This window comes from Morchella importuna, assembly GCF_003444635.1.
Source record: "Morchella importuna strain M04M26 chromosome Unknown Morimp01GS030, whole genome shotgun sequence".
Taxonomy (NCBI): Eukaryota; Fungi; Ascomycota; class Pezizomycetes; order Pezizales; family Morchellaceae; genus Morchella; species Morchella importuna.
In genome coordinates, this window is record NW_025763427.1 from 72,717 (window position 1) to 100,173 (window position 27,457).

At 48.8% G+C, this 27,457-nt stretch overlaps 5 protein-coding genes across 5 annotated transcripts; 2 read left to right on the forward strand and 3 right to left on the reverse strand.

Annotated features, from left to right (window-relative positions):
* Nucleotides 1-392: 392 nt before the first annotated feature.
* Nucleotides 393-2,599, reverse strand: LAJ45_08488 (uncharacterized protein; the record flags this gene model as incomplete). The annotated part of the gene is made up of 3 exons (XM_046118038.1): nucleotides 393-1,824; nucleotides 1,885-2,047; nucleotides 2,104-2,599. The coding sequence occupies 3 exons, from the start codon at nucleotides 2,597-2,599 to the stop codon at nucleotides 393-395; spliced, it is 2,091 nt and encodes a 696-aa protein (XP_045968636.1).
* Nucleotides 2,600-5,852: 3,253 nt separating this feature from the next.
* On the reverse strand, nucleotides 5,853-8,001 carry LAJ45_08489 (uncharacterized protein; the record flags this gene model as incomplete). Its single annotated transcript, XM_046118039.1, has 8 exons — nucleotides 5,853-6,082; nucleotides 6,152-6,370; nucleotides 6,456-6,589; nucleotides 6,656-6,813; nucleotides 6,887-7,595; nucleotides 7,649-7,664; nucleotides 7,729-7,762; nucleotides 7,825-8,001. The coding sequence occupies 8 exons, from the start codon at nucleotides 7,999-8,001 to the stop codon at nucleotides 5,853-5,855; spliced, it is 1,677 nt and encodes a 558-aa protein (XP_045968637.1).
* Nucleotides 8,002-15,931: 7,930 nt separating this feature from the next.
* LAJ45_08490 (uncharacterized protein) lies at nucleotides 15,932-16,894 on the forward strand (the record flags this gene model as incomplete). The annotated part of the gene is made up of 1 exon (XM_046118040.1): nucleotides 15,932-16,894. One exon carries the CDS (start codon nucleotides 15,932-15,934, stop codon nucleotides 16,892-16,894), a length of 963 nt encoding a protein of 320 aa, XP_045968638.1.
* Nucleotides 16,895-17,422: 528 nt separating this feature from the next.
* Nucleotides 17,423-18,763, forward strand: LAJ45_08491 (uncharacterized protein; the record flags this gene model as incomplete). The annotated part of the gene is made up of 1 exon (XM_046118041.1): nucleotides 17,423-18,763. The coding sequence occupies one exon, from the start codon at nucleotides 17,423-17,425 to the stop codon at nucleotides 18,761-18,763; it is 1,341 nt and encodes a 446-aa protein (XP_045968639.1).
* Nucleotides 18,764-20,844: 2,081 nt separating this feature from the next.
* Nucleotides 20,845-27,436, reverse strand: LAJ45_08492 (uncharacterized protein; the record flags this gene model as incomplete). The annotated part of the gene is made up of 9 exons (XM_046118042.1): nucleotides 20,845-21,323; nucleotides 21,389-21,911; nucleotides 21,965-22,128; nucleotides 22,184-23,758; nucleotides 23,831-26,403; nucleotides 26,453-26,635; nucleotides 26,886-27,020; nucleotides 27,104-27,116; nucleotides 27,295-27,436. The coding sequence occupies 9 exons, from the start codon at nucleotides 27,434-27,436 to the stop codon at nucleotides 20,845-20,847; spliced, it is 5,787 nt and encodes a 1,928-aa protein (XP_045968640.1).
* Nucleotides 27,437-27,457: the final 21 nt, after the last annotated feature.

Here is a 27,457-nt window from a genome sequence, read left to right on the forward strand (position 1 = left end):
CATACCACACACCACACCACACCAATCCAATCTTTCCCTCTCCCCCCTCCCTCTCCCCTCCCTCTTTCGACCGACAGAGCGGGTAGAGAGAGTAGAAACACTGGTATACGGCATTACCCCACCACTTTAGGCCAGCGGGATCTTTCCACGGTGGGGAGGGGCAATTATTCTCATTACAATACGTCTTACTCATGCATACATCAATACATCATTAGTCTCCTCGGGGTAGCTTCCACCCCCGCGCGCTTCAAAACCGAAAAGTCCAATATCCAATATCCAATAACCAAACCAAAGCAACTACTTCCAGCGCACAAAGCAAGCAAGAAAGAAAGAAAGAAAGCGACCAGAAAAAAGAAGAAAAGCTTCATACATACCCCACACACACCACCCCACTACCCCGGCCCCCTCCCCAAAAAACTCCTCACACTCCTCCCCTCGTCCACAAACCCCATCTCCCCACCCAGCCCCTCACCCTCCACCACGCCCAAATCCCCCAACACCCTCCTCCCATTCACCCACTCCCAATCCCGCACCACCTGTCCCTCCTCCGCCTTCACCCTCCTCCCATACCCCCCCACCCCCTCCGCATCCCCCGGCGTCCCCGTCCACACCATCTCCTGCTCCGTCACCCCCCACCCCCCCTTACCACTCCTCCACATCGCCGCCCCACTCTGCGCCGTCTCCATACTCCCCCTCCTCCGAAACACCGCCCCCTCCCCCCTCTCCTCCACCCCCCGCTCCACACCCGCCCAAATCGTAAAATTCCCCCGCTCCGCGTCCACCAAGAACGTCGTATTAACACTCAGCGGCCACCGGAACGTACTCGCGCCCCCCGCCGCGCCCGCCGCGCTCCCCTGCGTAACCTGCTCAACTTCCTGCGTCGCGCCGCCGGCGCTAAGCCGGTTCGTGTTCACGTAGCTAAGCCCCTGCGACCACGCCGCAGCGCGCGGGCCAGCGGAGGTATTAATCGTCGCTGTGAACGAGAGCGCGCGCTGCGCCGTGATGCGGTGGTACAGCGTCTTATTCACTGCCCCATCGTCCTCCGCTGTGAGCCGCGTTATCGCCGTGAACGCCGTTGCATCGAGGGACTTTGTGTGCAGCGCCCCCGTGGTGATCCAGTCCTCCTTGGGGTCCGTCCACACAAAGACGCGGCCAGAGACGATCCAGTCGTTTGCGATGCTCTCCGCGGGGTCGTCGGCGGTGACGACTCGGATCTCGAATGTTGCCGGGGAGCCGAGGATGAGTGGTAGGAAGGGGGTTATGTCGATGCTGTATTCGGGGACGTCGTATGCGGCGATGCCAACGATGGGGCGCCAGAGCGCGGGGTTGATGCCGCCGGTGTAGATGACTGCGAAGGGCCATGCGACGCCCGCGATGTCGCCGTTGATGAGGAGCTGGATCTCGCGGAAGGGGGATGCGCCGGGGAGGGGCGTGGCCGGGAAGGTGTGCGTGTATGCGGTGGGGACGTTTGTGTACCAGAACTCCTCGTCGGCGTTGCCGGAGGCGGAGAGGGAGACGGTTGCGCGGATGGTGTTGGGCGGGAGGGTGAGGCGTGTGCTGGCGCGGTCGCGGGGGAGGAGGAAGTGGGAGGGTTGGTTGGCAGTGGAGGAGAGGGAGGAGATGGGGAGGATGTGGGTTGCGGGGCCTGATGGTGAGTTGTGCGGGGGGCGGGTGGGGTAGGTGGTGGGTGGGGTGTAGAAGGTTGCGGTGAGGGTTGCGGTGAAGGTCCCGGTGTAGGTGGAGTCGACGAGGTTTCCAAGGTCGAAGATCAGCTTTTGGGGCTGGCTGAGGAGGGCAGTGTAGGCGGTCATGTCTTTCATGTAGCTGTGCCAGAGGTTAATCAATGCTCTCTAAGCTATCGAGCAGGGCCAAGGTAGGGCATACTTGAAGATAATTCCAGCCTGCGTAGGCTCTGCGGTACTCGTCCGGAAGACCTCAACATCCCCAAGAAACAGCATGGCAAGCCTATCAAACTGCCTCCCTTTCGACGTCATGGTGAGGTTAAAAAGCACATGCGTCCATCTGCACTTTGGCGGTGCATAGTTCCCTAGACCAAGTCTTAACTCTCCGTTGTACCAGAAACACATCTTGCAAGGAACTCACCAACGAAAGGCTTCCCATAACTCCACCCAAACTCATGCTCCATCAGCACAACACTACACTCCCTCCCTCTCCCCTCATACGACGCTGGCAAGAACTCCGCCCCCACCCTCACCGGCGGATACACCTGAAACACGTCCAACGGCGCCCCCGCCCCCTCCTCCTCCCCCCCCTCAATCGCATCCTCCACCCCCACCGCCCAGGAAGGCCTCCTAAGCCTACCGCTATAGAAGCCCCTCGGGGCCAGCAGCGTAAACACAAACAGCCCACACGTAAAGAGCAAGAAGTAGACCGCACACGACCGCCTCGGGTTCTTCCTCACCTGAGGCCCAAAGCCCACCTCATCTTTTACCTTCTCGCTGCCGGGGGGCTGCTCCTCGAACGAAGAGTCGCGGAGGGTGTAGCCATCGTCCGAGTACGAGTCGGGATCCTCCGAGGGTGTTTCTTCCTCGTCGTGTAGCGGAGTGGTGCGCTTAAAGTCAAACTCGGAGCCAAACATGGCGACAAGGCCTGCTCGTGTAGTGTGCTAGTTTTTGTGCACGTTACGCGTAACCGGTTTGAGTGGTTGACGGTTTGTGGTATGAGTGGTTGGTAGAAGTGTGTGGGGTGGAGGTGTGTGAGTGAGGGTGAGTGTGAGAGGGTGAGTGTGAGTGTGAGTGAGAGGGTGAGTGAGTGAGTGAGTGTGTGAGTGTGAGTGTGAGTGAGTGGGAGGGTGACGACAGCGCCAAGGCTCGGAAGCTAGCATTCCTCCGGTGGCTTGATTAGTAATAGGACACGTACGAGTGATAGCCTGTGATGGACGGGCGAGAGAGAGCCACCCCTCAATGGGCAATCAACGCATCCGGGGGGGTTGGGGAACCAGATTAAACAACAGTATGCGGAAGATCTCACAAGCTGAAGCAACAATCTGGAAAACGAACCCCAGACCTTCCGGTCCCCTCTGTAATCGAGTTAGGCGCAAACGCACGGTGTTTTCCGGACGAGTGTTGTTAGTCGCCTGGACTGATACTTGGCTCGATGTGCTAAGGGGCGCCAAGGGGGCTGATGGTAGGTGAGCGAAAAAGAATGGCAGCAGGCGGTGAACACTCAAGTCCGCTGTCTCACACCACACCTCTATTCATCATACCCATACCGCCCCCCCCCCCCCCCCCCCCACCCCACCAGCGAAAAACTACAATCCTCACTCTCCACCACAGGACTACGACCAATTGGGCTGACACCACGAGGACAGGTATCCTTAGCGCATAGAAGAGGCTCTCGACCCCAACACATCCATCTATCATCAACACAACCACACTCTGTCTCCCTTGCAGCAATCAGGCCCCCGCGTGTGTTCTTTCTATTGGCTTGAGGATAGTCGTAGGGGCCGGGTATTTGACTGCACTTCTTGGTGTCAAGGTTCCTCTTCTTGGCGGCTAGATGGCCGTTGTGGGGGGGAGGGATGTCTGCGAATTACTTGTTGCGGGATTTTTTCGTCTGTCCCACGATATCTACCCACGAATGCCCCGGGGGGGGGGGGTCGCAATGTCTTCGTCTACCGACGGTTTCCACGGTACTCTCCCGGCTCGAAGGTAACACCGCCGGACAGGCAAAAAAATCCGGCAGGAACTGCGGGGGTCCGACTGTCGACAGCAAGTGGCTTGGCAGAAGGTTACGAGTGATGGTCTGTGATTACATCTCTAGGTTTTTCTTCCTTTTCTTTTTCATTTAAGCATCTCAACAAGCCAAAAACGAGCTCGAGTAAAAGAAAGCTCATGGTATACTACTCTATCCAACCAGACTGGAGGTCTTGCCGCATAATAGGTTCACGTCAACCATTGGAGCTTTCAGAAGATAACCTACGCAAATATATTGGTTTACAGCAAAAAAACTCAATCTTCTCCTCTTGTAGGTTTGATTCCTGTACCACTCAAAATAATCATTTATGGAACACAGGAACATTGGCCGTATATCACACAGCTACCATTCCTTCACCTCAACCCCACACCCCCCTCCACCGCTGTCCCCTCGCCACCCCCACGCCTCAGCGCCACCAGCCCAACACCCGTCTCCTCCAGCGCCTCAAAGCGTATCTCCAACAGCACACCCTCGAACCCCGCCTCCCTCCTCAAAGGGGGCATGTGGGCGCAGCGGGGTCTCGCAAGAGCCGAAGTCCTAAGGGGCGCGGTGCTTCGAGGATTGGAGGCTGGTTCTGCTGTCGGCCGGCCAGTTGGAAGGATCGCTTTTTGCAGTCATCTCCAGCGGGTGGTGGTGGGTATGCGTCTCATCCATGCTATGCCCCGTTGCGTTTTTGGGTGCCGTTCGCTGCAGGGCCGTCAGCGGGGTAGCATCTTGACCATCCACGATGAATTGACGACGTGCCTTTTTCGTTCTAGCAACACTGGGACTCTCGAGACTTTGGTGTACTCAAACGGGCCGCGAAGGCTCTTTATGGGCAAGAGTTAGCTCTACGTCGTGAGGTCGCCAGTTACCGTTCAGCGTGCCTGTGCTGGGGGGGGGGGGGGGTTGGATTTTGGTGGTATTAGATATACACACATGTGTATTTTATATACCAAGGCTTCCCATCCCCCCCCCCCCCCTCCAACGGCTTCTTTTTCGTTTATATGAAATCGGGAAAGGGATGATAGGAGCGGACCCCCGCGGAAAGCCCCCCTCTCTCATATTTGAACCATCTGTGTGTAAATAATGCACAGCGCGAAATGCCTCGGCAAAAGAAACGCGGTGCTTTTAGAATGGGCAATACACAATGCGGTGTCTTGTTCCTATAATCTCCATAACGAGCGTGATGGAGGGCTGTGTCTCTCCCACGTATAGACTAGATGAAGTTACGCCGATGCAGAGCTCTGGAGAAGTGAAAAAAGAACCGTAACCCCGCAGCTCCAGCACCATCGCGATACGGCAGAGATATCTGTGGCGTGCTAGGATGGCGGTAAGGTCATGAATGTGGATATGCGGACCACGATGCCTTAATTTCATGTTGTTATGGCAAGATCTCGCTGTATTAGCTCTCTGCTTTACTGTATATTATCACTTCACAGAGTGTGAGTTTGCTAGCTAGGGTTGAATAGCTGCTAACTGTCGACTCACTGCTCGAGCTTAAGCTTAATACGATACGCTTTGCCATGATTGTAAGCTAGCAAGAACGTAAACTAAGGCACTCAAGAAATGCATACATCGAAACACAGCATTTTTTCCCAGTGATGTATGTACAGGACTCACGACACGAACCCGGCTCTTTGATTTTGATCACAAGTTATCACTCGGGTTGGGGCCTCAGTTTATCCGAGCAATATATTCTCTTCTTATATAAATTGTCTAGTACCTAAAGGGATTTCAAGAAGCTAGCTAGTGCTATGGGAATTCCTGTTTAAACTATATTATGAAAGAAATTTCATTATTATCATTATTACGTACATTCTTCCCCCTCATCGTGAGCTGAATTAACCGACAAGTTTGGGGGCTCGCCTTTAAGACGACTGTATAGACTGTGACTGGAAGCCCTAACGTGCCTCATATATGACGATAAAATGGAGAGTCTTCTCCTGTCCTTTATCCAAACGCCTCATCCCAAACACAAAAAGAAGTAAAAGAAAGAGAGAGAAAATGAAAAAATGAGAAAGAAAAAAAAGAACAGCATTATCTGCAAAGTGTTTCCGCTCGCTGTAGAGATATCTACCGAATTCTACACTCTAACGAAATGCATCCAAGAAATCATTTAAAAGCCTCATTATTCCCACCATACCATACTACCATTAAAACGCCACGCCACCAGAGTTTTTCTGCCTCGGCTCACTCGCAGCCTCAAACGTTCCATTCTGCAACCTCCTGATACCCTGTGCAGTGCTCTGTCCCGGCGCAACCCATACCGGGATCTGGCCCCTGCCTTTCAAAGCTGCGACAGTGGTGTTGTCGTATTTATATTCAAAGAAAGTTGTATTAGGCGTCAACTGGTTATGCAAGCGCGGCAGGGCAATTGCTTCGTCTATAATAACCCCAGGGATTGATATGTCAGTATATAACCACCACTAAAGAAGAGGAAGAAAGAGCCTACAAGCTGAAAGACCCTCATCAATGACATGGATTATATTCTGGATGGTCGCCGTGATGATGCGGGAGCCACCAGCAGCGCCGATAACGAAGTTGATAGAACCGTCTGCGTTCTCCACGATGCTGGGCGACATGGAGGAGAGAGGGCGCTTGCCGGGGCGGATGTAGTTCGCAGCGGAGGGGACGAAGCCGAATGCGTTACTGGTGCCCGGGATGCTGAAGTCTATTTTTTTTTTGTTCAAGATTAGTACTCGGGCGAATGAGGAGAAGAGGAGTGGGAATAATGAGAGAGGATGAGGGGCACACACCGTTCATCTCATTGTTCATGATGATGCCGGTCTCGGGGATCATGACCTGGCTACCAAAGATAAGGTTGATAGTACTAGTCATAGAGATGGCAAGGCCTCCCTTATCGATTGAGACCATGTGGGATGTTCCAGGGCTATCATGGAGGTAATCTTAGTTTTAGTTGACGAAGGAAGAGGCACAGAGGCTCGGAGTTACTTACGTCTCCAATGATTCAAGGCCAGCCGGATCATACTCCTTTGGGTCGAGGACAGAATCGTCCTTAATCTTGCTACGGATCTCGTCACCAACAGCGGGACTAAACATAGACTCCTGGTACGTAGTGATATCGCCGTTGAAGGAGGATCTCCCAATAGAGATCTCTAATGAAGACAACATTAGCCGCTCCGTCTTGCTTTAAGATGATATATTGCCATTTTGATCATTTTCTTACCTGTCCATACGCAAACTTCATACTCTCCACCAATCTATGTGCTTTAATATCCACACTAGCCTCATCAAACCCCTGCCACACATTCAAAGTGCTCAAAACCACCGGGCCACCACTCGGCGCCGAGCAGCTTGTCAAGGTGAGACCACGGTAGTTCATATCAACCGGTTGTCTGTGTACAATCTCATATGCTGCCAGATCCTCAAGCGTCATGATCCCACCGGTACTCTCAAGCTTCCGAACAGTCGCATCCGCAATCGGGCCGTCATAAAACGCTTCTACACCCATGTCTGCGATTGTCTCTAGGGTGTCTGCATACCGCTTCCTGTACATGGTATCACCTAACTTCACCCTCTCGCCATTCGGCGCAAAATCCTGCGCCCAGGAAGGGTCTTCTGTCAGAAATGGGAACGGCCCAGAGGGGTGGTTCATGTAGGCGACCAAATCCTCAGTGACAGTGAAGCCATCGCGAGCGAGCTTGATGGACGGTTCAATGAGCTCCGCCCAAGGGAGGCTACCGTAACGAGTGTGGATCTCCGCGAGTCCGCGCAGTTCACCTGGGGTAGCGGAAGCGAGACCGCCGCGGATGCTAGCCGCAGTGTTGTTGGCGAACATGTCTTCGCTAGACAAGGCAGGGGCGGTCTCGCGAAAATCAATGAAGTCGTAGACACCAATGGGACTGCGAATCAATGCAAATCCACCGCCGCCAATGCTGTAGAGAGTTAGTTAAACTCCGACTAGATTTTGAGAAATTTTGTGCTTTACCCGCTATGATACATGGCTATTTGACATCATATTAGCATGCAAACATTCTGTGGGGATTAGGAACTGAAAATAGTACTTACCAACAGTGCCGGCGCAAATCGCAGTACCCACAATCTACGGTCCAGTCAGTCCCTCTTCCTTCGTTCAAAGGCGACTCAGTGATAACTAGAACTTACGGCATCAGCAGCATTCCCACCCCGCTTCATGAGGTCGACTCCAATTTCACTGCAAACAGCGGCTTCAGAAGCCACCGCGCCATTGTCGTCTTTCTTCTCTCCATAATAGTACGGAATTGCGACGACATTCTGTGCAACAAGGAGCAGCGCAAGCTTTGAGAGCGTTGATGTCCACATTTTTTTTTATTCTTTGTGGTTGTGGGAGAGAAAGAGGAGATGTCGATGGACTTTTTGGTGGGGTACCTACAAGGCAGATAGCCTTCTTAACTGCAGACACAGGACTGCTAAGGGTGGGTAACGTTTTAAGGGATGTTAGCCTCCTCTTAAATAGGAATCCTGTCACAATGTCGACACGAGAACCGCAAATGAACAAACAACGTGTTGTACTTGTGCTACTCTCATTTTACTCTAAAAACAAAACCTCGTTATGCATACAATGCTATATATCCTAAATAGTGTGACAATAAGGATTATCTCCGAAACTCCTTGCATGGTTACTTTTTATTATCGATACCTATCCAAGGTGGCAGACGGGGTAAAACCTAGCCCTTGTACAATGACGAAATAATTTCCGGGGTTAGATTATTGGTGGGGCATTAGATGCCACAGCCGGTTCCTGCCTCGTGAGGTTCACTGTTGACAATGCAGCTGCGGCTGCATGAGCCAAGGGTTATTTTGTGCAGATCATGGCCCGCAACAGCATCTGGCTGATAAGTACCGATAGTAAGTACTAAGGGTAGGGAACGTATTATTATTTCCAATAGTAATGGCATTCCTATGAGTAAATGTGTGGTTAGCGCTAGCTACAGAAACTTGATTAACGAGATACATCTTGCCAAGAATCAGTAGAAGCCGGTCGCATTAGATGAGTGGAATACCTCCACAAATAAGACAGTTGTATTTATTAGCCCCAAATATATATAGCTGGGTCTGGGGAGGTACACGTCTTGATAATGATTCAGATCAAATTTAAAGGCCATTAAGGTAGTTAAACTTTGATTGGTCGTAGCTCTCGGTAGGCATCGGTGTATTAACGTATTATAGAAGAGGATTCTCAAGATCTCCGATGAGTTCTATTCGATACTGGAGGCCTTGAAAACTTTAACGGTATCGGGCCAAGGTCTTGAGTTCGCTCCTGTACTGGGCACTTCGACATGCTCTTTCCATGTTCCATATCATCATCATGTAAGGCGGGGTACAAGGTTGATACTTACTCAACGCGTCGTAATCGTACCTAGCCTCGCCATCGTTGCTGTGAAATAAAAATAACCTCCAGGGTTTAATTAGCCGTCTATTCAGTTGATGTAGACTTTGATTGCTGCCGAGAATCTATATGTAGGTGTTATGTCACTCTCTTTCCTCCCACCATGGGCTTAACCTCAGGGTGTTTGAAGTAAGAGAATCAGATACGTACCGTCGGCAGCTGCCAGAAGCTATAGTTAAATCAAGTATTGATATATCGGCTTCAGTGAACTGTGAGGCTTTGATAATTTCATCGTTCAAGATTTGATCAAAGTGGGGTCATGTAGGTGCCTGTAGAGGTTTTTGGTTAAACCACTCTAACAAAGGCCGAGCAAAGGTGCATGAGCGTCTAATGACGTTTTGAGGCTGGGAGTTTGTCCGCGTCACAATCATCTAAGGGCCAGGATTCGAGTGCACCATGCCAAGGACCTTTATTTTTATGCTTTCATACTAGTACATGTAGTTGAACTCCTACAAATCGTGAAGGCCCTTCACACTATATCTTTCCAAAGTACAATTTGTAATTTGCATCGATACAAATTCCAACCAGCTACACGTAGTGCTTCGAGCTTGATCCATACCATCTTTCATCTTGGAGAATTATTCCCGTTCCTTGTGTCAAAAGATCAAAGCTGAATCTATTATGCTCAAGGAGATACGCCTAACAATTCACGGCCCAACCGCAAGCCCTTGGTGTCTACGATGCTAGAGTTAAAAAACAAATATATCAACAATATATAATATCAAAAACTCACATCAATTCTTCCGGCCGAATGAACTCTGAGACTATATCTCTTTTTCCACCATAGATTCTTGTAGCTCTAATAGCTATGATAGCTGTAGCAGTTCCCAACGCCCCAACTTTAGTAAACAAAATATTCCAAAGACAAATCTCTTTAAGGCTTATTTATTATATTCACTATTTTCAAAGATCTTGGGGGGTACGATCTCACCTTAATTAACCACTCTTCACAAGCTAGTGTCTTAGATCGAACATCGTTGCCAGGATATTCTTCTCAAAGCTGTGTTTGAGGTGTTGTGCCTCTTATGTATTTACTATCTAAGACTGGCAAATGCACTGAAGTTCTATTACTCTGGGCACGGTACCTCCAATTCAAGAAATGCGTAGTCGTGTGTCGAATCTCTACAGCCAATATTTGCGCCTGGCGCTTTGCATAGGCCAACAAGTACCGAGAATACCAACGACAATACTGGACGGCACTTCTCTTGAAATCTACGTATATTTCTTGGCAAACCTGTACACATTCTGAGTCCCCTGAGCCCTCTAAGAATTCTTCACTATACAAATGGTGGTCCTCGTGGGGCCAGCCTGGGAGTAAATTCACAGCCTCTTCTCGAGAACTACATGTAGTAACGATATTTACAGCCCATGAAGCTTTTACATGATCTCCACCGAATTCAGCAGTTGCGTAGGCGCAACGAATTTTCTCAAATACTGCGGTACCGCGCTATAAATTCTATTAGGCAAAGTCAGTAATTCTATATATCTATGGATTCATTGGTCTACCTCGTTTTGTGTGTGCTCTTGACTGTACTGGCGCCATGGTAGTATGACTACTAAACCCAAATCACTACGCCAAGACAGACCCCCACATACGTAGTAGGAACAACATTTCTCCGATGTCGCTATGCTGTATTGAGCCTGAAATAGTAGAAAATAACCAGATCTGTCTATCACCTCATTCTTCCATCCTCTTTCCCAAATCTCTTATGCTCCTTCCTCGTCATTTCGTTCGATGTTTCTACCCGCCTTCGCTCTGTCTCTCGCTATCGGCATCGGGCGTGGCCATACCTCACCGTCTTCCTTCACCTACCCGCCTTACCTCCCGCGCATTTGGCAACATCTGTTTTCTCTTATATATTAATACACATATACAAAGGACATTGGCGCCGCATTCTACTAGTAATATCTGCAACTGTTTCGGGGTGCGTTCTGATCATCTGCAGGAGCTGATTCGAGCAGGGCTCAAACTAGTCGCTAAACCCGCTTAACACTGCACTGTTTATACTTCAACCGCTGACAAGCCCCTAGTACATAGATCCAGCTAGGAATTCCTCCACTCACCGTGGGCGCGCTTATGAGAGCTAATATGCGGCCGACGGCAGACATCATCTACAACGGAATTCTAAAGGGCCAAGCCCGTCGAGATGCTGTAAACTTTCTCTGCCTGAATTCAGGACTACATACATGTATCCAGAAAAGGGGAATGAGAAACCTCTGCACGCTCTAGTATAGCGAATGTAGAATTCTATCCTGTTTTTTATATCGTGGAGCAAAATTACAGGAATCGGCACCTTTTGATCCTGACAAACTTTAGGAGGCGGAAACAGCTATTGCAAGCTTTCTGTGCTAATTAGAGAAATGCCAAGACGGGGGGGAGAAAAGCCCTTCTACCTTCATGCGTGAGTGATCCGGTGTATATATGGTTATTAAGTTAACGGTTGCAACCATCAACCAATCTTTGGTAGTATAGTGGTTAGTATACTCGCTTGTCATTAAACCGTCCGCGAGTGACCGGGGTTCAATTCCCCGCCAGAGAGTAATCTTTTGCGACTCTTTTGAAAGTGAGCAACGCCGATTCGTCCTTCAGGAGCTCCTTTTTACCCACGCTCACCCCAAAGTGGATGCGCTTCGATTTATCTATGGCCCTTTGCGAGAGGATCTGCTACTAATCCAGCTTATTGTCTTATCTAATCAGTAGTTATCATGATGACAATAAGCCTCGAGTTCGATACGACGACGATGATAAGAGTCCAATAGTAGAACTATTAAATATCTCGAGGGTGCGAGTGAGAATTTATGGATTTTCCGCGCATAACCCAAGGCCCCCCAGGCCCTCACAAAGGCCTCCCAGGCTCTCACAAATGCCTCGCGCTACCCGCGCAACCCGACCCCGCTTGCCATTCTACGCTTCCCAGAAGGCTCTCAAAGCATTCACCACATCCCTCAAAGCAACAGCCACTCCCCACTAAGCACCCACACCCCTTATCCACCTCCAATCCCAGATGCAACAACCATTAGCACTTCTGCACTGACCGAAAATGATCCTTGACGAAAGCAAAACCCACACCTGCTTTCCTGCACCAATGCACACATTACAACCTGCATGAGAGCCATACGAGAATCCACTTTCACTTTTTTTGTATACCTGTGTTGGAGTGCCAGATATAAGTTTTAAGGTTCAATATACACCCCCTGCGGGAGTGAGGCTTGAGAAGCATTGTTGGGCGCTCTCCAAGGTATCGGGAAGGCTCGGGGAGACTTTTGTAAATTTCCTGGCCTAGCGATATATGGAAGGCCCAGGGAGCTTTTGTGAATGCTCTGAGAGGTATCGGGAATGCCCGGGAAGACCTTTGTAAATTTCCTGGCCCAGCGATATATGGAAGGCCCAGTGAGCCTTTGTGAATGCTCTGAGAGGTATCGCGGTTGCTCAGGAAGGTATCACGGTCGGTTGCTCAGAGGGGTATCCCGGTTGCTTGATAGCCCCGCCGAATAGAGAGTGCCCTACAAGCCTTCGCGAGTGCTCCAGGAGCACGGCTGGTTGCTTTGCGGGACGGGGTGCTCCTTCGTGCCGGCGGGCAAGAAGAATTTCTACCAGATCTTCCGCGCCTGCACGGCCACATCTTCCGCGCCGCATGCTCTAAGACATATTATATGGGAAAGGTCTAAATAGCAGTCTCTACACAATTCAAGATGGCATAGTGCGGTTGTTGGATCAATTGAAAGTTGGGCTATCATCTATCGCCGCGAGTTGAGCTCAGCGCCGAGCCAGGGGATGTACTCTTACTTCTCAAACCGATAAATGGATCGAACCGCATTCTTGAATTCTTCCATGTAAAGATTAATAGGTGTATCATTTGGGCCGTAATATACAAGAGGGAAGTATATACAAGAGGGAAGTTTATCAGGAGCAATATCAAAGTATGCCATTTTGGATCGTAGTGAGCTATGTCGTTTGCTACGTTTGTTATTGTACAGAATGTCTACCAAAATTAAATCCGTGCCATTTTAGACCTCTTCCGTATATTGTAGCATGTAATTCTATAGCTACATAGCTAAAACTAATAATATAATACATAATACCGGTTAAGGTTAGATTATGCCCTAACCTGCCCCGCCGGCTCGCCCGCCTGCTTCCCTACATGTATGTATCTACTCCTCAATACATGTATCCTCCCCCACCTGCTCGGCCGCCTCCCACGCAAATTAGGGCATTAACTCTAGAAGTAAGCTGCTATAGACGAGCAGAATTAGAGTTGCATACATGTATGTATACGTATACTCAACTGTTAATACAGCCCGTCTCACATGGCAGGGAACATCTTGTGCTGCCAATGACATTTCGCTTTAACTTGATAATCTTTATCTTCAGCCTAGTGATGGGCACGAGACGAGACGTCTCGAGACTAAGCGCGAGACGAGACGAGACCGGGACCTCTACGAGACGAGACGAGACGAGACCAAGTCAAGTCTCGAGACCAGACGCAAGACGAGACGAGACTGGGACCTCCGCAAGACGAGACGAGACGAGATTAAGCTAGGTCTCGTCTCGTCTCGTCTCGTGCCCATCACTACTTCAGCCTTTACATAAATACGCCGGTTAAAGCCAACCGGGGGTGGCATAGCGGGCGATGCACCGGATGTGATATATAGATCACGCCGCCCACTTAGTTCAAGTGCGCTATAAGAACATAGACTCATCCCATAAACTACATATGAAGTCATGATTTATCACTCGAAGCACTAGCGCGCTTCCTTATGAGGAATAGCGTACAACATGTAGCTCCACCTCTCTTCTGCCTTATAAAAACTCTTTTTTTAAGTCTCATAAAGACTTATTACCACTGTCGGTGCTCTTTTGTTCTTCCCTTTTTCAGAGAAAGACAGCGCATCCACCTCCGTCCTTTCTGCCCCGGTTCTTAACAGTTTCCATTTTTCGAGCTTCAAAGCAACTGGGTATGTGCATATAGAGGGCTTTAAGATCGGAAGTCTCTTTCTTTTCTCTTCACTTTGGGCTATATGGTGGCCTGTGTCGGTACCTCATATTTTCTTCCTCCTATATATACACCCGCCTCTATGCGTCCATACACCGTAGGGTACGACCTGTAGGTATGATCCGCTCCCTTCTGTAGCTAACGGCCACCTTTTCTCCATCTATCCACAAACCCCGAACTCCCTCTCCCGCACACCATCTACCACTGTCACCACTCCCCGATAGAACCACCGCACGTCCCCCTCTGTAGATTTCAGGCTGCCGTTGAATCACGTGTTTTAGTCAGGTTCAACCAGTAGACGAAGATTAGAGACGGATTGGAAACTACTAGACGCATCGCAGTGAATATCTCTTCATTGCCTACAATGGTACAGTAGCTCCCGGAAGGGTTTCTTTGATGGTATAAACGGGAAAATATTAAAGGCTGCGGAGAACGATACAGCAGGTAGCTGAGGTAGGCAGGGAGAACTTAAACCAGATATTTTCGTGTTTTTTTCTTTCTTTTTCTTTGTTATTTCCGCTAGCTAGTGGGCCTGCAGTGCCTCCGTGTCAGAGTAGGCTGGAGACCTCGAGGCACCAGTGTCGTCATTGCAAGTTCTTCATTTCCTTTTCGTCTTGTGAATATGAATTCCCAAGTCATCGCTCTAGCTCATACACATTCTCTTCATATACTCACTTGAGCACAAAACTAGCTAGACAGCCAACTATACTTTCGCCTTCCTTGTATATTTAATCAAAAGGCCTGTTGAAAAAGTATTAGGCCGAAGGTATGCCATACTGACACGATCGACCTTAATTGGACTTACAGTAAATAATCCTGAACGCAGACCCGCAGAGCTAGCAGCAGGCACGTTAGATAAGTTAGCCATAGAAATCGGTCCTCGGCCATTAGGCTCTCTGCTACTCCCGTGGCTGCAGGTTTCTGATGTTTAACATAGTAGAGTTTACTATTCCCATATATCCCCTCATGCTTTCAGGAAAACGTCCCAAGCCCTAAGATGTGACGTAAACCCCTCGCCCCGCCCCCCCCCCCCCCCCCGCGGGGCGGGCGGGGGCTTCTGCCATCAATCGTAAGATGTTCGACGGAATTATCTTATCCTAAAGTATAGCCACCTTTTGATCTGGAATTTAGGTATGCCCGTCAAATATAGGCGCTTGTGTGGGTAGGGGTTGATAAGGTATGGGTAGGGTTGATGCGAAGCTGGGGGTAGGTTTTTTAAGATAGCATATGAGGCAGAAAGAAGCAGAAAGGAATGATGTAATCTAGAAGAAAAATGGACAAACGTACCTTGAACTAGACAATAACTAGATCCCATTAAGGATAAGGTTTTAGATTTGGTGCTGTCTGTCGGGGCCTCCTGGCTGCATGTAGGTTACCCAAATAAAATCATTTAAAGGTTTCCGAGATAAAATATGTGGTTAGAGTTGGTGACAAAGATGAATGAGACGGATGTGTTTTCTTACTGTGATGACCTTCACACTGGTGAGACCGAACCTTCATTCTATTACCAAGTCGTCACAGAGGCCTCGAGGCCCAAGTTTGGATATTCCATTTTATACAGAGGTGGCCCTCCTGGTCCAATAGGTAGACCTGGATACTAGCTAGATTTTTGTTTCACCGCTGGGTGCCGCTGTAAGAGCTCAAGGTGATGTAGCCATAACGGGTGGGCGCGAGAAATAGGTAAATGATTTTCCCAGAGCCCCCCCTCTTAGTCGTTGAATGGGAGCCACATAAACAATACTTGCACATACACAACGACTCACCACACAACCCGTTTTTTTCCTTTGCGGGACCTTTGTACAAAACAAGCTCGCTGCCTCTATCATCGTCATATAGCTCATAGCCCCCCATGGATACTACCCGCTACGAGCATATTCTTTCTGGAGATTCCACGATGCCAACGCCTCAACTGGCCTCCATCACAACCTCGCGGTCGTCCTCACCACAACCCCACGGTCCCCGGAACAATAGTATTCCTATGTCCATTGCCCCCCCTGCTCATCCATCTCCCACCCCTCCCCCATCCGCTCCCCCAACCTTCTGGTCACCTGCCAACTCCATTCGACATGCAACTGAGCCATCCCAGGGTTATGGGCGCCTCCGCCATCTAGACCGTATGAAGCGCGAACAACACGCCCTAGCAGCGCATGAGCCCCTGGTTATGAAATGGGATATGGAAGATCTGAGTAAGATTATCGAAGCTCTTGAATCAAGTAGCAAAGGTCTCCAGAAACAAAAGAAGCCGTGGCAAGACAAAAGAGACGAATCAGCTTCAAAATTCGATCCGAGAGCACCACATTTCGATGTGGTTTTGATTGATCTAACGAACGCATCAGAGAGCCTGTACATCAAGTGTACAGAGAGTGACATTGACGACAGTAACCTAGAGGATCTAGGGGAAGCTGAGTTATCACAGAAAGAGGGCGATGGGGGAAACGAATCTTACGATAGCCCTGGGAACAATAATGCTGGGGGGGATAGAGTGAGAAAGGACATAAATAATCTATCAATGGAGAGTCTAGCAGGTCGCCCTGGATGGCTGTTTCTATGGGTCGGTACCACGGAGAATATACCAGAAGGTAGACGCATATTAGGAAAGTTTGGTTTCAGAAAGGTTGAGTGCATTGGATGGATGAAAACCACCAATGGAACTTGGGACAAGATCATTATACCCGAGGGTGAACATCTTTCCCCCGAGCCCGCCGGAAATGGTGTTCTCCGCCGTGGGCTTGAATGGTGTTTAGTGGGTGTCAAGGGGACAGCAAAACGGCAAGTCCAGTTATTTGTTAACGTTTCGGTGGATTTGGACTGACTTATTTATGCTTTCTAGCACCTATGATTCACATCTAATCCACTGTAATGTCAGTACAGATGTGCTAGTCTGTGACGGCTTATGTTCTCCAAAGTCCTCGTTGCTCTCGAGGATTATCGAAAATTTTTCCATGGGCCAACGTCGCCTTCATTTATTTGCTAAGCCTGGAGATGAGCGCCCTGGATGGGTATGCGTTGGCAAAGACTTCACAGAAACAACTTTCGATTGTAGGAAGTACATGAGGTTCTGGGAGGAAAAGGGAAAACACGGATGGTTAATGCCGTTTGACGCAGGTCACTATTCCGGAAAGTTTTAGTAGTCAGCACTGGTCGATGATCGTTAACATAAATTCTAGAGATCGAGTACTTTCGTCCAAAGACCCCTCCACTGCAAGTCCGCAAGCGTGAACGCACCGGTTCGGGCTTAAGCATCGCTACTAAAACTTCCCATGGTTCGATCAATAATAGAGGAAAGTGGGGAGATGATCCTCCAAAGTTCTTTCACAACGGCCAGAGAAAAAGACCAGTTATGCGTTACACCTCCCCGGAAGATGATCCCAAAAACCATAATAAATTTCTTACCCCCATCAGTGGCAATAGGGGTGCGGATCCTGCTTCGGAATCCAGACAACTCCCGAACCAGTCCGTGCCGAAAATTTGGCTTAATTACCAAAATTCACATGTCACTCAGTTCAGATGTGCTTCTGGGCCTAACCCAGGCGCACAAGCGGTGCAATTTCATCCATCTCACAGTGCTAGGAGCTTTAGCCCGAATTCTTTATCAAGGAAAACTCAAGGGAGCACAAGCAGTCCTACATTGACCGATATTCCGCCACAGAAAACTAGTTCGGTAGCATCTTCAACTGCTGGAGATTATTATTTCTTGGCCAGCGGTCTAATCCTAAATAATAAGTCGGATATTCCATCGAATGATTCTACTCCAAAGCCATATCAGCAGTACCTCCTCCAATCATCTAAACCGACTAAGCCAAGTCTGGCCAGTTCTCGTATTCCCTCAGTCGGTTCTCAACAAGGGAGCGGGAATATACCTAGTAACTCTACTAGTAACCTCCCTTCTCATCAGTCAATTTCAAGATCAGTGTCATTGCAGTACTCTTCTCCTTTGGAGGCTCATACCACACACCCTCATCAATCCAGCCATTTCGCGGAGCGTAGAGAAGCCAAGCTATCTCATTCAGCCGTCCCTATCTCTGTTCCCATTTCAGTTTCTACTGCCGAGTATCGACCCAATCCACCACCGGGCCTTTACGAAAGTCAATATCAGGGCGATTCCACAAGTATTATACCCACTACTACTCAAAACATTAAACGCCAGTCCATGCCCAAAGTAGATTGTTTAAATGTTACTGGAAATATGCAACACAATGTATTTCAGAATGGCAGGCGGTCTGTGAGTACTGGTGATTTTCCTGGTCAGATCCACGGCATCCTAGGTATCCAGGATAGTCAGTACCCAAACCCCCAGTATTTGCAGGTTCCTGGGCAAAACGCTCCTCCTACGATGACTCACATGGGGCCAATAAACCCAGTTATTATGCCCCACCAGCCCATTGCCTATCCTGGTTATGTTCAACACCACGGGTATCAGCAGCAACAGCAACAACCAATACATACGGCTCGACAGCATATAAATATGCAGATACAACATCTGCAGTTGCAGCAACAACATATCAGGATGCAGCAGCATCAAATTCAAATACAGCAACACCAGAATCACATACCACAGCAGCAGCAGCAGCAGCAGATGGCCAATGCGTACCCAGCCCATCAGCTTCACCCCCAACAGACCCAGCAATTACAAGCACAGCCGCAATTTGGACAGTACGATGCAAACGGATTCCAGTACTAGCGTTGATATAAGAACCTTTCGAGATTATTGGCATCAGAGCTCATCGGCGGCATACCGATATCCAGTATCACAAAACAGCTCATCTTTTTAGACACTTCATTTTAACGACAATACCCTTTTTTTTTCCCCCAGTCGAGGTGATAACGGGGAGTCCTTCCTGAGAGGGCCTGCTTGAAAGTTATCGTTTTTCTCTTCTTCTTTAAGGCGGGTCTTAGCAAAGCCCCTTGGGATCTTTAAAGTCTTTTCATCCTCTGGTGGCCTCCTAGTATAGAAGGAAATTGTTGACCACGGCCTTTGTTATAAGCCTAGACTTTATTAGTATTTTAGACAACTATTATTGTTGTGATAGTAAAGAAACTTATATCTTGATCACTGCGAAAATGGCCTCAAAGCTTGCAATTATCACGCCTAATACCCGAGTGATTCATAGTGCATCACTCGGCGATATGTGGTAATGTGATGCGATGTGATGTGATGTGATTGACGAAGAGCTTTCTGGAGAGATGAATAGAGGAAAAGGTGATTGAGATTTGAAGGATGGACCTTGTAGTGATTGATGAATAAGTTTAACTGAGCCACTTGGCTTTCTTGATATTACGCGGCCACCCGAAATTTTAGCCACGAAGCCAAATTACTCGACGTCCTAGCGCCTTTCTATAAGATGTCTTAAAGTCTCTCCCGTGTTTATCACCCCGTCATCCCCTTTGGCAAATTATTCCCGAGCTTTTCTCGACTCAATTGCCAAGCTACTATCAAACACAAAATCAGCGCTTTGGGGGTGGTATTTATTGAAGGTCTATTTCTGGGCTCGCTCATGATGGTCAGAGAATGTTTACCATTTAATGTGATTTTTTTCAGGCCATGGTGACCTCCACAAACACGCATAGCCCCACCCCCTCGGAGATCAAGAGTATAGAGGCAGCAACAAGGCTGTTTGGCTCCAAATCTTCCTAGATGGTAAATATAGGTTGAAATTCTTCAAGAAAAGGCTTAGAGATGATATTAATTCTTCGGAATGGCGATAGTATCGGTTTGAAACCTGATTTAGTGGTTTAAATTCACACTGCGACAACAACAATGACGGAAGAGAAATTGACGATAAGTAGACTTTACCGGTTCGGGAACTTTGCCACTAGCAAACCCTACATAACCACCACTCTGCGAACAATTGACGTCCACAAATGAATGTTCGAGGTCTTCTATTTCCCTTTTCTGCCGCCAACAACTCATCATAGTTAGATCTTTACACAACACTAATAAGACCTAAGCAATAAAAAAAATTAATTTCATAACACCCATACCTAGACTTAAGGTATTTCGCAAAATTCGGGTTGAAATTTATATAAATACAACCCAACCGTTCCCATTTCCCCATTCCACCACGCTTCCACGCTCACTCGCACAGAACCCAAGTTTTCCAGAAATGCAAACCAGTGAGAAATCAAAACCCGACCGTCATGCAAAGACATGAGCTAAAATAAAATATCTTTCCCTTTATCGTTCCCATCTCTTATCACAAAGAAGAAAAACAAAGAAAAAATCCAAATAGTGAAAAACAAGAAAGAGAAAAGAGAAAAAAAAACAGTAGCCCTCATCACATGAAAGAAAAATACCCAACGTTAAAAAAACCTAGTTACAATTTTCTTTTTCATACCAACCAAACCCATAATAATGACAGGCAACGCGGAGCGTGTTAAAGGATGAGAGGACTAAAGATTTAGACCGGGGAAGGAGCAGAAAACAGAAAAAATAAAATGGGAATATAACAGTGCACAGAGAGCGAATAAGAATAAGAAACCCCCTATCCAAGTGAAGAACAGAATGTGGTTAATAAACACAGTAGTAAAGAGTTAAGTATTGGTGAGGAAGAAAGAATATTTCCGAAGGAAAATAATAAAGTATAATTGTAGAAGTGAATACCCAGACCAAAACACAAGACAACCACCCAAGCAAGAGAAAACCCCGAGAAAATAGAAGCGCTACTAGAAAGTACTTAATACCCTTCTGGAACAAAACAACTAACCCGAACACAAAGAAAAAAAGACAACACCTGTTCTCTATGGCCCCTGCTGCTATTGATGTTACTGCTGTTGCTGTTGCTGATGTTGCTGTTGCTGTTGCTGTTGCTGCTGCTGCTGCTGCTGCTGCTGTCCAGCTAACATTGCCTGTCCCAGCCTTGGGCTTTGCTGCACACTCATAGGACTCTGTACGCTTGTCGAACGCTGTTGCTGTGGTGTAGCACTTCTACTCGCAACATTTGCCCCCGGCCCGACAGGACCATTCGCACCGATCATTGGCCCAGTATTGGCAGCTGCAGCCCTTGCGGCCTGTTGCTGTTGTGCGCGTGCTATAAGCTGTGAAGTAGGCGGAGATGATGCCATGTTCGGTATACCTTGCCCGTTTCCATTTGCCGACACGGTCATTGTTTGTCTCATTTGGTGATGATAGTTAGCGAGATGTTGTTGGGTGGCCTTAGCAATTTCCGATGGAGGGAGGTGAGGGTGCTGATGCTGTACAAGAGCTGTCATTTCCGCCGCTGTTAGCTGAAATTGTCCTCTGCCTGCCAGTTACACAGCTGTCAGCTGCTTGGGGACAATGGGGGATAGAGAAGGGAGTTTGACTAACCTGCCGGCGCTTGTTGTTGCTGGGGATTAAGTGGTTGCTGATTTTGCATTCTAGGAGAGCCCGCCTGGCCGTTGGCTGCGTTTGCCGGTCTTTGGCCTCCTAGTGCCGCCTGTTGCGCTTGCTGTATCATAGCTTTCACTGCGGCTGGATCTCGGCTTCCAACAGCACCAGCCGGAAATCCTTGCATCCCCGCTTGAGAATAAGACTGGCCCTGGGCGGCTGCCTGCTGCTGCTGCTGCTTCAGGTGAAGAGTCCGAAGTTGCGCTATTTGTTCGGCAGTCATAGGAGCCCGCATTTGCGTTTGGGGGTGTACACGAGCTCCCATCGGTATACCGTTCATACCTACAGGAACACTCCCATTCGGAATGACACCTGGTTGGGCTCTGACACCCGCAGGAAGACCATTCGGCATAGCAGCTTGGGGCACCCTTTGTCCAGGAACAGGGACTCCATTTGCAAGAGCTTGTTGTTGTGCTGGATGAAGTCTACCGGCCTGGGCGGGGAGTGGCTGTCCTTGTGGGTTCTAAAGTTTTTATTAGTATGATTAGAAAGTGTTACTCATGTTGAGATACTTACTCTACCTGCTTGTTGCATCTGTAATTGAGCTGCATACAACGCTTTGTGTTCTAGTTGTTTCTGCTCACGGTCGTATTTCAAGTTGCTGAAGAATGCTGGAGTCCTCTGGGTGGATGTAGTGCTTGCAGGATCTTGTGCCTTCCTCATCGCAGCCATTTGCGCAGCTGCTGAAGGTTAATAAGCAATGTCTAGGAAAGGGTGGGAAAACAGATATCGTACCTCTTCCACTCTGTTGTTTGCTGATACTTGTCTCTCTCTTCTTCGCCAACTTCCTCATGGCTTCAAAGATATTGAAGTACTTCGTTACCCGTCTCTTCTCAACTTTGACGGGCACTGTCCCCCGTCTCTTTGTTATTCCATTAGGATTATTACCACCAACACTGCCTGGGTTAGCAACATATATGCCACCAACTCTTGCCGCAATATCGAGTCGTTGTTGAACAGGTTTATAGTATGGACTTTTCATGAAATCTGGTGACACCGGTTCTAATCCAATCCACCTCTCGAAGCACTCCCACGGACTCCTCCTTTCTGATCCCGAATGCCATGTCCCTTCTAGTTGCATGCAAGTTGACACAAGAGCCCAGTTGTGATGATAATCTCTTGCCAGTTGTTTAAGCATGTCATCTTCAGCGGAAGTCCATAAGCTTGGTAAACGAGATTCAAAGAATGCTTGAGGAGGCAGATCACTTGGCGGTCGGAATAGGTGAGCATTGTGTATTCTTGAGAGAAGAGCCTTGGAACCAGGGTTAAACAGCGCAACATCTGTCTGCTCTGGAGGCAACGGGACAGGCTTTCTTGTCTTGTCTTTTTCTCGCTTGCCGTGTTGTCCATAAGGACCACCACTGGTAATATCGTCTTCGTCTGAGTCATCGGCGAATAGCTCATAGTTCTCATCATATTCGTAACGGCTTTTCTTCCGGGGAGGACCCTCTTCCTCTTGTTTCAACGTCAACTTACCCGTGCAGTACTTAGTCACTGGAATGATAGGTGTCATCCACTCTTCGTCAACATGCTCAAATCTTCGACTCTCAACATTCGGTGGTTTTGGGGGTGCAAATAGTGGTAATTGCCCCAGCATGTCCTCTGCGGCCTTAGTTGGTGCAACCCCAAATATAGTCTCATCGGGCGAAAGGGCGAATAGTGCAGCTGGTGGCGGATCTTGAAGATACCCAAAAAAGTCTGGTATTCCCCATCCCACACCCCCACTCTGCTCGATTCCGTTCGGAAAATAATCTTCGCTTCCCTCGTCGTCTGGAGTCGCACCCCCAACAACCAACTCCGGGGTGGGCTGGTTTAATTCTGAAAAGGACCCTGCGCCTCCCATTTCCACATCGCCTCCACTAGCTATCTTTTTCTTCTCATCTCTTGCCCCCTTCGGAACTACTCCCCATTTCCGTTTATCCACAACTAACTCTTGCTTATCTTCGCCTATTTCGTGCCATTCCACACACCAATCTGCAACCTGCTTGGCGACCGCAATTTTCCACTTTCTCTCTTCCCTAAAATCTTCTCTCAACCACTTTGCTTCCTCAATGAGATAATCCCAATGGCATTTCCTCCTCTTAGGCTCCCTTGCTCTCGCAATCTGCCTCAAGCTAGAGATGCCCATATCTTGATTCTTCTGGATCATTTCCAAAATCCTCGCGGCCTGAGACTCGAAGTAATGCACTTGATGGTTGCTCGTGCTCACAGTCTTATTAGCTCTACTAATGAGTTCCTTTGCAGAGGTGTGAGCCGATTTCACAGTATACAGCACATCGAACATTTCCAGGTTTTTCTTCTTGTCCCCGTCTGTTGGTGGCGGGTCAGCAATGCCGTATCGAGTGAGAACATCAGTTTTACTGCCGGGTGGGAATTGCGCACTTCTTCCTCTTGCTGCTGCTGCTTGATCGCGACGACGTGCAACGACTATCATGCCCTGATTTTCCTGATCCTCACGCAATCGTTGGGCCTCTGCTTCTGCGGCCGCTGCCGCATAGTGTGCAGACGAAATCACGACTTTGTGTAGTTTTGCCCGCGATTTCTCTCTTTGCTTATTCCGGCCTATTGTCTTTGATGGTTTCGGCCGTGGTGGAGAAACGGACTTAGTCGAGGCGGGTACTGAAGCTCGAGTCGCATCGGGAGTTGGAAGGTTGATATCCATAGCGTTTGCGTCAGTAACTGGAGTAGATTGGACAAAATCTGGTTTCTCTGCGGACTCAGCTGCCGAAGCATTTGACCCTTCAGTCGTAGCTGGAATTGGTGATGGATCTAGGGGCATTTCCGGCGCCTTCTCTTCTGCAATTTCCATTCGCTCATCTTCCTCAGGTATCTCGTCTCTCTTCAAGGGCTCATCGTCGAGCTCATCATCGCCTTCCGGTTCTGGCTCGGGGCTAGGCTGGTAGGGAACGGAGATCGCTTCGGGATCATTATGCTCAGCTTCTCCCATTTCCACATCACCCTCCTCCTCCTCCTCCTCCTCCTCCTCCTCCTCCTCCTCTTCTTCCTCCTCCTCCTCCTCTTCTACTTCTTCCCCCTCTTCTCCTTCTTTGTCCTCTTTGATTTCCGTTTCCACCCTCACCTCTACAGGTTCTGGTGTCTTTTGTTTAACCTCAATAGGTGCTTGTACTTCTGGTTCCGGGGAGGGTATATGAATAGGTACTTCCTTCTCTTGTGTTGAGAGTACCTCCTTAACAGTCTCCTCCAAAGCCTCAACTATTTCCTCTTTAGGCTGGGCTGGGGGCTCTGCTGGAGCCTTCCTTCGTACAGAAACAGGCTCTGGTTCTCGACTGCCCACAAGCTGTACTTGGTCTTCGTCGTCCTCCTCATCGTGCGCATGGGACATCACCAGCTCCGGTGCAGCTTTGATCTCATTGTTAAATGAGGTGACCTTATGTGTGGTAACAGTAGATAGGACGATAGGTTCGCCATTTGCTAGTTGATGTTCTAACCTCAATTGCGCAGAAGGATCGGGGGACTGCTGACCAGCTAAGGAAACTGCAACGATAGACTCCATAGGTTTCGAAGTTATTGGAGTGGTTGGCTCTTTGTCCTTTACAGGTACTACTGGGGCTTCCTGTGTTAGTGGATTTGTAGCCTGCTGATCCTCCACTCCATCCTCACAGTGTGCATTAGGTAGAGAAGATATTTCCTTGTTTTCTTGCTCTTGCAGACCCCTCTCTTCTACCGGAATTTCTCGCGGTGGAATTGTCGGAAGCGTTGGCTCAGTATCCACTTCCGTCCCCACAACCTCTTCGGCCATCGAAACCGAAGGCAAAACGGCATCCGGTCGGTCGCTACAGCATTCTGGTTCCTTCTCCACCACGACACCAGCTTTCTCATCCTCCTCTGCCTGTGATGACGAAACAGACGCAATTCTGTCACCACCATTCTCGGTAACTACTTCTCGAGTATCTTTCTTGTCTGTTCCGGAGCTCTGACTTTCTAAGGCCATGTGACTTGCATCCGGGCTTGTTGCAGAAGATAATGCAGCATTTCCCGGTGTTCCGAATCCATCCCCTCCATCTACAGACGAGGTGGGAGAAGATACCTCTGGGTGTGCCGATCCTTCTTTTTCTGGTGAGGCAAAAGCTATCGGGTAAGGTCGGTTGTGTTGTCCAGTTAACACGACAAGTGGGGCATGAGGTGGAAGCTGTTGAAGCTGAGATGGATGAGCAGGCAGACGAGCTTCCTCTCTGTGTTCAAATACCTTGGCTATGGGTCGAATGGGCGGGGTGGCTGGCACTACAGATGATTCTTGAGAGCTAAGAACTTCTGTTTCAGTGGACTTCTGTAATGGCGATACTTCTTTGAGTTTCTCGAGATCCCGAATAGTTTCGGCTGATGCGGTGAGTGGTTTATCAGAAGGTGCGGTATCTTGCATGGCAACATCCTCCCCTGACCGTTCTGTGAGCGCCTTTGGTATTGGCGGCGGACGAACACCCAAAGCTTCTTCCTTCTCATCAGGTACCTTAGTTGTAGTCTCTTGGATCACCGGGACACCTCCAAGATTGAATATTGGTGCCAAAGGTTCCGATCGAGAATCATCAACAGCTGGAGAAGGTTTGCTTGAGGAAGCTCTATGAGGATGATCTTGGTCTAAAGGTTGTGCTGATTCCTCTTCCATAGTCGAATCTCCATCTGTTCTATTCCCATTCAACGCCGGTAGCTCAACACTTGACTCATGTCGTACTGATTCATCGTTAGGATCACGACGTTGCCTCTTCTCAACAGGTAACTCAGGCGAATTTGTAGACTCTGGTCGGGCTTTTGGCTGTTTAACAGCCGTTGAAGGAAGGTGTATTGAAGTCTGCGCTGTGGATTTTGGCGGGGTTGATGTTCCGGGGGATACGGATGGGTGTGACAGTCCACGAGTAGGAGTTGCCTTTGGAAGTCCACCGGGCTCGGGAAGGTACGAAGAATGTTGTGGTAAAGTAGACTCTTTAAATAACCTACCTCTGTATATAGTTAGCAAGAGAAGTGTGAGCTTTAACAATTGATGCCTACTTCTCAATATCATTCTCTTCGAGGAAGCGCTTTTCGGCGTCCTCCATGTTTGCTGCGCCATAGTCTTCTACTGTTCCCCAGGCCGCCATAATATCGGCATTGGGGAATTCCTTTGAGCGCTCGACGTGACGACATACTGCGTAGAGCTCTTGTAGTTTTCGTTTCCTTGAGATTATAATAGATCTATAAAAAAAATTAATTTTAGTTAGCCATGTGCGCAACCATGCAATTGTACTCGGTAGTTGACAATTATAGTTGGCAGTTGGCCCTCGAGTGTTGTCGTGTCGCGATAAATTGACTATTTTGATATTCAAACTACGCGACGTGTCGTCGCAACGGTTACCGAGCCGGGGGGCGGCAACCAACGCACCCCCCGAAGCGAAGAAGAAAGCCCAAAGATATGAGCACAACGAAGGGAAAAATTAGAACTCACTTCCGCTCGTCGCAAACAGCGTTGAGGGCATCTTTCCGCAGATTCTCGATGGTGATCTTCTCGACCATATCTCCTCCGCCCGGTCCTGTCGCATAGAAGATATATACAGAACACTCCTCTCGCTTAGGGCCGACTCTGCGGCTCAGTCAGCACCAGACATCTAAAAATGATAAAACTACGAGGGGGATAGGGTAAACAGAGCCGGAGAAAACGATTACCGTATATAGCAGCCTGTGTAGAGGGGTTGTTGTCGTGGATATGGGGACAGAGGTAGTTGAGGGGGATGAGGTGACGTTGGGGGAGAGGAAGGGTTAGGGTTTCTCTGGTCGCAGGTGTGGTGTGGGCTCTCTGTGGAGTTCTCTCTCTTCTGGCGGCGGAAGGTTGGGAGAGGTTGCGAGGGGACACCAACTTGGTTGGCTGGGCACGACGAGAGGAGAACGTGAAGCAAAAAATGGCTTAGGCTGGCTGGGGGTGGGGGCAACAGCAAGCAGCCTGCCGATTAGGGAACAGCGTGGCGGGATAAGCGTTGTCACGTGAGGAAATCTTGGCATGTGGAAAATAATTCTCGTTTG